At 35.7% G+C, this 13208-nt stretch overlaps 1 protein-coding gene and 1 long non-coding RNA gene across 3 annotated transcripts; one reads left to right on the top strand and one right to left on the bottom strand.

Moving 5' to 3' along the window:
• Window positions 1-2788: 2788 nt before the first annotated feature.
• Window positions 2789-3458, bottom strand: LOC141901947 (uncharacterized). Its single transcript, XR_012618876.1, has 3 exons — window positions 3385-3458; window positions 3170-3295; window positions 2789-3085 (listed from the first exon to the last, which is right to left on the bottom strand). It is a non-coding gene; the product is annotated as an uncharacterized LOC141901947 (long non-coding RNA).
• A 1353-nt stretch (window positions 3459-4811) lies between these two features.
• Window positions 4812-12250, top strand: LOC141901932 (putative E3 ubiquitin-protein ligase ariadne-2). 2 transcript variants are annotated; one of them, XM_074789520.1, is made up of 14 exons: window positions 4812-4978; window positions 6346-6573; window positions 7038-7105; window positions 7186-7249; window positions 7336-7489; window positions 7575-7696; window positions 7814-7923; window positions 8280-8397; window positions 8481-8531; window positions 8622-8795; window positions 8886-9029; window positions 9136-9204; window positions 9658-9741; window positions 10148-12250. In XM_074789520.1, the coding sequence occupies exons 2-14, from the start codon at window positions 6349-6351 to the stop codon at window positions 10217-10219; spliced, it is 1455 nt and encodes a 484-aa protein (XP_074645621.1). In that variant the 5' UTR covers window positions 4812-4978; window positions 6346-6348; the 3' UTR covers window positions 10220-12250. The 2 variants fall into 2 exon arrangements, with proteins under 2 accessions (XP_074645621.1, XP_074645620.1); XM_074789519.1 differs by lacking the exon at window positions 4812-4978 and adding an exon at window positions 6147-6256.
• Window positions 12251-13208: the final 958 nt, after the last annotated feature.

Raw genomic sequence — 13208 nt, 5'->3', positions numbered from 1 at the left:
CCTAAAATTGATTCAATTTGTAGGTCGATCGCAGTGATTCTCTTTTAACCGAAATGACAATACAAAAAACCTTTTTTGCCTAACTTGAGGTTGATCGTGAAAAATAACAGTGCGAAAAATATGCTCGCTGGATTTAGATTACGATACACAAGTTGATGCACGGCCTCTCAATGTTTGGGAAACGATTCTTCGTTGAATTGGAAAATGCTGAATCTGAATTAGTGTCAGTAATTACTGAGTTCGAATCCGGGACACCTCTATACATCCTATATTCAGCATCAGGACCACTCTGAATCAGTGTCAGTAATTATTATTGGGTTCGAACCCGGGACACCCCTGTATAGTGTAGTGACCTCTCTTTTGTTTATAGTCCACCTTTCCTACAGCATATCATGTTCCTCCATATCATTTTATTTCTAACGCAATGCGTTCTCATGGTGTCCCATTAATTACTATACAAAAAAGCCTGTATCCCCCACATTTCTTAATGAAATGTTTCGATTTTCCACCAAATGATAGGATGTAACGGTACTTTTTGATTATTATCGTGGTTGCTATGGTAATATGCTTGGTGATTTCCTAGCAACTGATTACAATGTTGTAGTGATTTTGTGTAATTCTGATTTAGAATAGATCACTTTTAAATCATGACTGTATCTGAATCAAAAAGCCTAGATGGTATGCTGGTTTTAGGAAACCAAATCTTTCTGTCAGTCTGAACCATAGATTCTGGGGTCAAGAATCCCTTTGATTGCAGAGAAGCCACTTAATGGCATCAAGAAGTGTGTGTGTGATCTTTCGATTTGCCTTCACCAAGAATCTTAGTGTCTGATGTACCACAGTTGTTGGTTACACTAGGATCGTAGAGCGACGGAGATCACTGGTGGAGACAACCACTGCCAGTGCTGGGTGAAGATTTGCCATGCAGTAGGTCAATATCAGAGGGCCTATAATCGGGCCTTACTTTTTTGCCAAAAAGGAAATGCTGACTATGAATGGAGCCGGCTATCATAAGATGACGATTCATTACTCCATTACAAAACATTGTAGATGTCTAGAGGAAGTCTCAATCCAGTGTGGTTCCAACAGGATGTGCGCAATGTCTTTCAGCACGCAAAACAATTGATGTTCTGCATAGGCATTTCGGTGAATCTCAGCGCTCCAAACTGTTAACGACTGGGCCCCACACTCGCCTGACATGAATCCACTGGACTTTTACTTGTGGGGCTAGCCGAAGGACACATTGTACCAAAACAAACCAGAAACTATTAATGATTTAAAGAGAAACATCTGCAATAACACAGGTGATTGTCAACGTACAGAGAAATGTCTACAATAGACTGAATCATGTAATAGAATTGAAAGGTTCGCCCATCTAGCATATTTTGTAAACTAATTTGATTTTAAAAGTATTATTGTAGTCCATCTCTCCTGGAGATTTGGCTGATATATCTCAAGGGGTTTGAAAGACAGGCAGTTCTTTATGTATTGCAATTAATGGGACACACAAAAATGTTAAATGCACACAGTACTAACAGCTGTATCAATCTGCTCTCTGTAATCTTCATTTTCTAATTACATTGTAATCCTTCCAGCAGGTCTGGGGTAAGGTGACAGACACTACAGTAAACCGGCTCGCCTTTACTGAGACCAGTAAGATAGGCTACATTAAGTATATATCATTACACTTGATGTGTTAACATAAACTGGAAAATATAATCTGGACTATCAAGTTTAAATGTAAATGAGCAGCCCGAGTTTTCCGAACTAAAATCAATTAAAACAAGTGAGTACAGGTGATTGACTGTAGACAATAGAATTTCAAAAGATTGAGTTGAAAGTGTCCGAGTCGTTGTGATATTATACTTGATTATTGCATGGATGTATAAACTAGATTTAGTTTTAGTTTATATGTCCATAATCAGTGTGATTCGAGCCTGAGGGCGAGAGCAGAGTCAACTGTAGATGACAGAAAAACAACACAAACACTTTGCAATGAACAACTAAACCACGAATAGGTTTTAGTTGTCGTGATTAATAGTTCAATAGATCAATATGTATTTATAAGTAAACAAAGACGTCAACCAATTATCAAACACCAATCACAAGCCCTATAAACCAATTAAGCACCATAAAATCAGTATATTCATCAATGTAACAAATAAGACAAGATAAAACTGGTTAAGTACTATCCACCTCGTTTTACTATTCTACACCAAGTTCAGAATACAGCTCCTCTACAAATCCTCATGTTATTTCATAGAAATAAATATGTGTTTAAAAAAACAAACGAGTTAAGACGCAGTGTAATTAACAAACACGGACAGGAAGGAGTCAACACGAAGAAATCAAGGTCAGTCATCATGTCGTGTCAATATCCAAACACACTACAGAACTGACTGCTGCATTTCAGTTCCACATCAAAACAACATCAACAATTCTTTAGAAACGATCAAAGATATTCTAACTTGTTTTATTTAAATCAAAATAAATAAATCAAATAAATCTCAAATTGAACACACATGTTCATACACAGGGTCAGTTGCACACACATAAGAATTCTCCAAGTCTTAACATGCACAAGAGTTCTCCAAGTTCCAGCAACGCATTAGAGTTCTCCAAGTTCCAGTAACGCATTAGAGTTCTTCAAGTTCCAGCAACGCATTAGAGTTCTCCAAATTCCAGCAACGCATTAGAGTTCTCCAAGTTCCAGCAACGCGTAAGAGTTCTCCAAGTTCCAGCAACGCATTAGAGTTCTCCAAGTTCCAGCAACGCATTAGAGCTCTTCAATTTCCAGTAACGCACTAGAGTTCTCCAAGTTCCAGTAACGCATAAGAGTTCTCCAAGTTCCAGCAACGCGTAAGAGTTCTCCAAGTTCCAGCAACGCATTAGAGTTCTCCAAATTACAGCAACGCATTAGAGTTCTCCAAGTTCCAGCAACGCATTAGAGTTCTCCAAGTTCCAGCAACGCATTAGAGTTCTCCAATATCCAGCAACGCATTAGAGTTTTCTCAAACGATCAACATGTGCCACCTGATTATCAAAGTAAACATCGACTTAAATTAGATGTTTCACACATTTTCACCTACAAGACAGAACATACAAACATTAAAGGATATTTTCAAAAATCAATAAAACATTACAAGTGGTTTTTTCTATTACAATATACCTGATTTATAGTCTGTTCAGATTCATGACTCATCCATTCTTTCATGCTTTCAACTTTGGAAGAATATTCTTGTGAATCCCTGAAGGTATTTTTCCATCTTGTAGTAACATAACATCTCCATATTTCCTACTTACAACAAGAAAACTCAAAATATGAATAATTTTTGAATAATGTGAAATTTGAAAATTGTAATTCATGTAATTTCAATACTATACCTGATTTTAAGTCAGTTCAGACTAATGACTCGACATTCCTTTGCAACTGTTCACTTTGTGACTCTACTTTGTTGCTGACTAAGGCAGTTAACTCAGTACTACTGATCTCAGTGGTGACATTCATCTAACTGATGCCTGGTGTTATCTTATCTCTGGTGACACTCATTTCTGTGTATGATCTCTCAATGTTTGCTACAAGAAAATACAAAATATGAATAATTTTCAATGTCGAGACTTTGATTTATAGTCAGTTCAATGACTGAACCTTCCTCTGGTATTGCGTGTCTAATGATTTGCTGCAAGAAAACATGTAACGGACCATCATAATGTTTGAGACTTTCCCAACAAAAAAACCATGATATATAGTATATCCATGATGTTGTATCAGTCGTCTTGATAACGATGTTAAATTGGCCACATAACTAAGTTGGTCTTTGGTGTTTTGACTGTGCAACTGCAATGGTTCGCGATCTATTTCTTAGGAGTGCCTCCACATAGGAAAGCGCCGATGCCCATGGGCCAGTTGCACAGTCAAAACACCAAAGACCAACTTAGTTATGTGGCCAATTTAACATCGTTATCAAGACGACTGATACAACTGGACCTTTTAAACTGAGCGTTGTATTGGACAAGGATTTTCTAATTGACAGGAGCGATTTTTTGTTCTATTTGGTTCCAGTTTAGTTATGGTTGAAAAGTGTTCCCATAGTCCCGTTACGGCTCTTGTAAATTTGCAGTAAATAAAAAGTCTATTTGATTTTACTGATAATTTGACTGTATTTGTTCAACCAGTTTCAGTTATTAAGAAGTTTAAATACAACTGTGGAACAGTCAAAACTGTAGAACTGGATCCAAAACTGTAAAACTGAGCTGCTGACTACGTATTATTAGAAATTAACTAAAGCCAGAAAATTTGAAGGAAAATATTTCGGTCTAGGAGACGATCGCTTTCAGCCACGATGACCGGGTGGCTGCCAATTGAAAGGCCATGATCCATGGCTTCCCTCCCCCGCACTAAGCACGTTCCTGGTTCAGGTGTCCGTTATCTTATCCCTCACTAGCTGTAATAATCAACCCCACCTATTAAACGCTGCTTTCGGCCGGAGAGTCGGCCTTTTGTGAAATAAAGTGAGATTGTATTATATTGCTTTTTTATGTTATACTGTGGCAAGCGAATGTTTGCAACGTACACTGGCAAGTTGATATGTGACGTCATTGATAAAATGCTGGAATGATATTTCAGAAACGACGTAATATATTATATTCAAATGAATGATTTGCGCATCGATGATGTGTCTGTTATCAAATATTTGATTAGATTTAGAATATTTCTACTTGATTAATGAGAAGAATTTTTATCTACTCTTTATATACGCATAAAAAACTATCTGGTCGATTCAGTGTGGCATCCATTGATAAATGATCATTCTCTTCCTGTAATGCAAAGAAAGGAAACATCACTGAAAATATTGTATTTTTATGCGTCATTGTGATTTAAGAAGGATTTATGGATGAATAGTATAAATACGTAATCTTTAGAAGATAGCTGGCTGAATCGAACAATTAATTCACTGACTGAAATAGTGCAAACACGGTGAGTTGTGTGAGGAAGTTCCATGGAATTTTGGCTCCCCATCTTGATCTTTCTTTTCTTCATTCTTCCCTGCTTCTTCGACTCCGTCTCACCGGCTGTGCTGGCCTCTGATCTCTGATCTGCTCTAAAAGATTCTTTGATGCATCATGAACCTTCTCTCTCTCTTGTAACTTGTATTTTTGGACAATAATAATGTCATCTGATGACTCGCTGGTAGTCAGTAACCTGACTGTGGTTTAGTTCCACGATCCGATCGGATATTTTCACAAACCACACACATTGGTATAAGCCCATCCGATTATAAAAAGCTTACCACCAACAATTAGGTAACTAACTAACTCGCTGGGTGATGATACTGATAACTTGGGTTCAGAGAGAGAATGCAGAATTCCCAGACGGTACAAACTCGCCTACTTGATCTTGATGGCGGACAGTTAGTTGATTAGTTATTTGTTATTTCACATAACACTTTCCTTCCTTAATCTTTAGGGCTCAAATATCTACTTAGTAGTCCTGTAGGACGTCAGATTTATTGGTCTAACGATACAAGTAAGGTATATCAAGAAAATATGAAGGGGTTAGTCCAGATACTTGCTTTAAAACTGGCTGTCTGGTGTTAAATGATACCCCCATTTAGCCAGGTGGGCTCATTTAATGCTTGGACACCTAAAGGCTAACAAATAAAACCCACAATTGAAGAGAAAACTGTAATAGGATTTTTTCAACTCAAATGTATGAGCCATTTCCAAAAAAGATTCAAGTTGAAATCCTATTAGGCCTATGACAGTTTTTTCGTCAATCATAGATTTTATTTTGTCAACTTTATCAGACTTGTGACCTGTTCACGAGAGGCTAATTTTAGAAACGCAGTTAAGAAGTGGTATGATTTGATATGTTTGGATAGGCTTAAATATAGTTTGTGAATCTAAATGGTCTGTCCGCTGACTGAGGGGTCATGTCCTCACGTGTGTAGATTTCCCCACAGTATTTGTATGGAGGGTTGACTATTTTTTACCGTTTTCTTGTTATCCTTTTTCATAAGACCGCACTTATTTGTGGCCTACTTGGAATATCTTATCACATTTGACCTGTTTTACAGGTCCTATTTATAGGTCAATATTCCAGCTAAACTATAAAGGCCTATCAACCTAAATCTAAATCTTGGAAAGGTTTTTTGAATGCGTCATTGGACTCATTCTTCGTCATTGGTATCACAACTTTTTTTGAAGAAATTAAATCATACACCACAAAATATAGGCATAAAACATGAATATTGAGGTATTATTACCCGTTACTTGATTTCAAGATTGTCATGATTTCATAAGTCGTTTAAAAAAAAATCTTAATTAGTAACTATTCTTTTCAAGGTTATGGCTATGGAAATGAACAGCCAATCAGACGATGAGCTGATGGAAGCATCAGATGAAGAGGATCATAATTTTGATGATTATTATAACGAATCGCTGGATGATTTCGAAGGCGATCGCTCCCCAGGTCGAGATGATCCCGAATATTTCGAATTTGAACTGCTCAAGATTGAAGATGTTGAACGTCTTCTGAATGAGAATGTAGAAGCTCTCTGTGAATCTATCAAAGTAAGTGATGAAGTCTTTCAATCAGTAAAGCTTCAGAATGTCTACGTACAGATTTTTTTTGCTAAGTTAGATACAGGCCTAAAAGCAATGAATATGGACAGTGGGATATTTTGCGAACTTTGCATTATCCAATTTAACATTATTATGCTTACTGAGGTGGACGATTTAGAGTGAGACAAAAAAGAGCAGAAAAGTCAGTATTTTCAAGCTCAAGCCAGCGTATTGCTAGCACAGCGTCTTCCTGTTAGACCGCTGAGGCTTGTTGCATTCGGCTGAATGTTTTAACTATGTACAGAACAAAACCTAAAACAAACCCCAACCCTAATTATAATAATATTAGTGTATCTTAGTGTATACAGCATCTTAAATAATGCGGCATAGTACCCATTGAAATTGAAAACAACCATTACCACTTCTTAAAGGAATGTTTCTAATGAATTTGAATGTTTTTAATCTATTTCTAGGTAACTCCTTCTCTTGCGAAGTTGTTACTTCACGCTCATTATTGGGCTAAAGAAGATATTGAACAAAGGTATCACGATTTTTCATACCGCTCTATTAAAATCAGGTTCTGAAGCTCACTTATACATGAATATGTACAATATTTTTCAGACACAGAAGAGACCCGGAAAAATTATTGATCGATTCCAGAATTTTTCCGAAAGTAAAGCCAAAAGTGAGTTAATTTGCTGGTTCATTTTGCTTCGTTTATTTTGTTGGCCAACATTTAGTCTAGAGTGATTTTTGGTGCTGGTATTTTAGTTTCAGACTGTCTCAGCAGGACGCGGGTACTGTCCGGTTTGTTTTAATAAAACTAATCTAGACAATCTAGTCGGATTAACTTGTTCTCATATATTCTGTAAAGAATGCTGGGAGATGCATTTCCAAATACAAGTCAGTCAAGGTATCTCTACAGGTAGGTGCATCAATTCTTGTTTCATTTTCTAGGTTATTCAATCGAGGACTTGAAGAAACAGTAAAATATTTGTTATTTTATTCAGGTATTGAGTGCATGGGAGAAGATTGTAATATATTGGTACCAGAGGACTTTGTCTTGACATTACTTAATAAACCAGCTCACAGAGAAAAATATCAACATTTTGCTTTTCGAGATCATGTTGAGGTATGCATTCGTATTTTCATTTCATTCTTCTTTAATACAGTACAGTGCTCTCTCCATCTTTAAATAGTCAGTTGTCTGTATATGATTGTAAGGTCTGATTATTTCTTATGTTGATAGACACATCCCGAGTTGCGGTTTTGTCCAGGTCCGAATTGTTGCGTCGTCGTCCGTGCAAAGCGTGACCAAGCAAAACGCATCGATTGTAGCAACTGTAAAACTTCATTTTGGTGAGTTATACATCGTATTTGGAATTACAGATATGGGAGAGAGATGTTGAAGTGTTACACTTCAACATCTCTCTCCCATATCTCTCTCCCATATACACTGTGTATTAGATTCATTGATTTCAATTTGTCATATCGGTGCCTATCTATATTTTTTGTAATAACACAATCAATAAGGAAGTTGATATCTTCTAATGATTTTAGTGATTTTCAAGTAGATTTCTGCATATATTCACCGGTTGGCCTTGAATAGTGAAATTACATGCTATTTATACCATTTATATTGGGACATTATGCGTGTTTTGTTACCACAATCAATTGCAAAATTGTAGGCCATCACATGTTCTTCTGTTTTATAGTTTTAAATGCGGTATTGATTATCATGCTCCAACAGCTTGCGACGTTATTAAGAAGTGGCTCACAAAATGTGCTGATGATTCAGAAACCGCCAACTATATCAGTGCCCACACGAAGGATGTAGGTTCATTTTCATGCAACTGTTTTTTCAGGACACATTGGATACCAATTATTAATACATTGTTATCACTATAATTTTGTAGTGTCCGAAATGCCATGTGTGTATAGAAAAGAATGGTGGATGTAATCATATGGTAAGTAAGTGCCGTGTATGAAGTAAATGAAACATAATGTTATCTTCTTCAGGTATATACTTATTTGAATATATCTACCTATTGTTGTAGCAATGCTGTAAATGTAAGCATGATTTTTGTTGGATGTGTTTGGGAGATTGGAAGAATCATGGCAGTGAGTATTACGAGTGCAGTCGATATAAAGAAAATCCGAACATTGTCAACGAATCTGCCAACGCAAAAGCACGAGAAGCATTGAAAAAATATCTCTTCTATTTCGAGCGTGTAAGTTATTTCATGCATAACTCAAGTGACAGTAGCTTATAAGGCTCATGAGATGTAAATGGGTTAGTAATACTTTGTACTTGGTTCTAGTGGGAAAATCACGCGAAAAGTTTGCGCTTAGAAGAGCAAACTTTGAAACGAATCACAGATCGTATAGAAGAGAAGGTCATGAATAATGAAGGAACGTGGATTGATTGGCAGTATCTGCTGAATGCTGCAGAGCTACTATGTAAGGTACGTCAGTTTGAATTAAATGGAAATCAGCTAAAATAACATGAGAATAAACTCCTTACGCACGTGTAGTGAATGAAGATGTGACTGTATGTTGTTGATTTTACAGTGCCGCTATACGCTGCAATACACTTATCCATATGCATACTACTTGGAGAAAGGTCCAAGAAAACAACTCGTAAGTATTATATGTTTTACAGGGGCTGCAGTTGCTCAAAAGTTGGTTAGAGTTAACCAGTGGATAGTTGACATAGTGACATTTGAAAGTTCATTGTTGGTATGGTATTTATCCGCCGGTTATCTTAAACCAACTTTTGAACAGCTCGCCGAGCAGGCGGCGACTTACCTGCGAATCAGGGAAAACTCTCTTTTCTTTAAAAAAGACAAGAAATTTGGCAAAAAAGCTTAATTTCAGGGAGATTCGTTGTAATATCAAACGTCTATATTTGATGTATTTGACTGTGTTAATTGATTAGATTCTTAGTAGCTCAAGTCAGGGAAAACGACGTGCATGTCAGGGAATTGTCTAGTGAAAGTCACCACCCTATAGGCCTAATAGTTGATGATTCATTTTGCGTAATTGTACTTTAAAACCTATAAGGTCTTGATAATTGTGCAATATGTTTTTTAGTTCGAATATCAACAAGCGCAGTTAGAGGCTGAGGTTGAAAATCTATCTTGGAAAGTAGAGAGAGCTGAGATAACAGACCGTGGCGTAAGTGTGTCTTTTATTGCTCCATGATAAAATTCATCTTTTTAGAAGAACTAGGTCTAAAAACAGGTTTCTTACAGATCAGGGAAAATCTAGTTATTCCGGATATATTTTTTTGTTGCAGGGAGAATAGGGGGATTCCGACTCTTTTCTTGAAAATCAGGGAATTAGAATTTTTGGTCTCTTGTTCTCATTGGTGATGAGTGGCCCAGAAAATGGCACCCACTGATGATAATGAGGGAAATGTCAGGGAATTTTGGATTCCCTGATCTGTACGAACTCTTTAGAAAAATGATCTGTAATTTCTAGGGTAATTTAGACCGGGCTATAGAGAGTTGAATGCATTGCTAATACTTAAATACTTAATATAATATGTTTGAATAAAGTTTGTGTCTTGAATCTCTTTCAGGATTTAGAAAATCAGATGGATATCGCTGAGAAAAGGCGACTGACATTAGTTCGTGATTTTCTGAATCATTAATGAATGTTTACGAAATGTGTATATTGTGTTTATAACGACGACGTGCTGAAGACATCCACCATCAGCAGGGTGCTATTAATAATGGAACAGTCTCAGCGAGCTGGCTCTATTTAATCTACAGTGCAATGAATTTCTAGACTCACTTTTCGAGCACAAACATCCTATGAAATATTTACTGATATGCCAGAACTTTTCATCACCTGATCTCCCAATCATTCTATTTGAGGAATTTTAATGATACCAGTACACATATTTACCGTTGTGCTTGTTAACAATTGATCCGCTTCAGGCTGGTTTATGTATTCTTCCAGTTGTGGAAAACGTTTCGAAAGCTATTGAACATTTATTGAGAGATTTCGTCAAATAAACATGGTTTCTATTATTGAGATGAATAGTTTTGATGAGGCTAGTTCTATGTAATCCGAATCGGCGTGTACCTATATTTATGAACTGATGATGAATGTGGTGAGGTATGACTGTAGTGATGGTTATCAATAGTTAAAACTTCCATAGAAACAACTGAATAATACGTGTTAAGAACATCGGTATTCTTCTCAAAAGCTGCTGTTTTTGACATGTTCTCACTTCGTTATGAAATCTAGGGCTGCATTCTTTCTGTTGATGTACACCTAGGGCTGACTCATATACGTGGTAGTAACTCTAGCCAACCATTCAAAATTAGTCTATGAACCTGGTCACCAACACCGGTATTGCAAAATTGTGTCATTTGCAATGTTAGTTATTGGCCATGATTTATACATTTCTGCATTGATATTCTTCATGTATCAAAGTTTTCAATTATAAATACGTAGTAGATGAGTTTGGATGCTGACATCAATCACAATTACTCTTACACATACTTTCGCGATTTTCAGTTATTTTTTACTTGGCTTTAAATGAGCTTATTAGTAAGTGTCCGTTAACTGATATCAAGTTATTTTTTTTATTGTTGATATTTGTATGGAGTTAGCTTCTGATTGTGATACATGTAATTCTATATGTATAATGCATCTATTTGGTTGAAGCTGAAGATGTGATAGTGCCAAGTTCACATAATTCCGATTGAAAATATTGTATCAGCTCAAGAGCTTTTTGATAAAAATCCCGCAATGCACCTTTTATACATGTCTTTAGTCTGTAGTTATCATCAACCCAAATTGCTGGTCTTCCTTTGGCCACCCTCGCTCAAGCGTTTTGAATTTTGAATGCACGTTTGCCATATGGAATTCTCTCAGCTTGCCATGATTTCGACCACTAAATATTTATGGGAGAGATCTACATAAAATCATTCATAATTTGAGTATGCAGTAGTACGAAAAAGGTTTAATTGACAAAATCATGAGAAGTTGAAATGAAATTAATGTATTGTAGTATGTACCGGTATGTCACATAGATTGATTCATATAAAATGGCTTTTGTTTTGTTTAATAATTTTACATGTATATTTAAACTTGGAGTAATATATATGTATGCCTAATGGTAATTTTTATTATTCCAAGATTCAATCTAATATTTGCATTTATACAGTAACCAAATTAAATTATTGTTTGTTAGTTCGTTTGGTGATTACCTGGCAGTAGGGTTTGTTTAACATCGAAATTGAACTTTGTCGAACACCAATTAATTTTCTATTCTTACAAATTCTATGCTAAAAGTTTTGTGAAAAAAAAAGTTATTTTGGATACTCGATAGTGAATGATTTTAAACAACAACGAATATTTCCCGAGTCTATGAGAACCATTTCTCTGAAATAGGTCTGTTGGTACGTTTGTCTTAGCATTATCATAGAAACATTGGAGGCTTTAAAAATTATCCAAATTTGATAGATTAGATCTCCCACCTGTGCGCATCAAAAATGGTTATTTGAAAAAATCCTGCTGCATTGTATTTTATAATCATTAGTCACCTGCTTCTATTTATTTGATAACTAATTTGATAGTGATTTAATCACATGTAATTGTAAATATGGTGTGAGTGATTTATGCTTGTTTGTATGTGTTATTTACATTGTGTATTCATGCCAATATATTCGGCCAATTGCGTGCCGAAATTTTTGTAAGAATAAAAAATCTTGTCAAAAAGTCAAGTTGTTCATTCTTTTGGTTTAGATTAGTGCATCCACGTTCAAAGTAAGTGGATACATAACCAATAATGTTGATTTAGAGTTAGCTCATACAGTATCTGTTTCTATTCCTCTACCGCTGTGACCAAATTTGTCCTTTTAAGATGTTTCACTGGAAAAAGTGATGGAAAATAAAAAGACTAAAATTGAGGACATGCTGGACGGACTAATTTATTCTTAATGGTATCTATCAAAACCTTTTCAGTATGAAGAATTCAACATACATGTATTTTGAAAAAAAAAAACAAAAATCACAACTCACAAAATTATCTTTGTATTTGCTTGGACTAATTCTTGTCAAGATAATCACGCCAAGGTAAGTGCTCTGGGCCCAGTTTCACGAAAAAGTTTAACTCAAATTTTTGGTGTAATTGCCATTGGTTACTTCATGTTTTCAATGAGGACAACAATTCGAACTAAACCATTTTAGGCTTAAACTTTTTCGTGAAACTCGGCCCTGGTTTAGAATGAACGCGGCGATTTACATGTAGCTGAACCATTTAATTCCTTAACTTGCTCCAACTATTTGATAGAGAAATCTTGCATATTTGCCTTTCGATATTTATCACAACCGATAGAATGTAGAAGACTATATTACCTTATTTCATTTTGCATAATCTGATAACCTTAATTCATAAAACTACAGTATGTACATAAACCACTCTAGAAATATTGGTAAGACTACAACAAAAACCTGCACACACATACATTGACTAAGAATATACTATATGTACATGTATACATTGAATATAACAAAGTGCGGAAGCCATGTTACCAATCCTACAAAAATAACTACTATTTCTAATATACAATATATAAATTAGGTTAGTTTCATTTCATAATTTTGACATGATTTCTTGCGTCTAA

This window comes from Tubulanus polymorphus, chromosome 3, assembly GCF_964204645.1.
Source record: "Tubulanus polymorphus chromosome 3, tnTubPoly1.2, whole genome shotgun sequence".
Lineage (NCBI taxonomy): Eukaryota > Metazoa > Nemertea > Palaeonemertea > Tubulaniformes > Tubulanidae > Tubulanus > Tubulanus polymorphus.
This window is presented reverse-complemented; position numbering and strand designations above follow the sequence as displayed.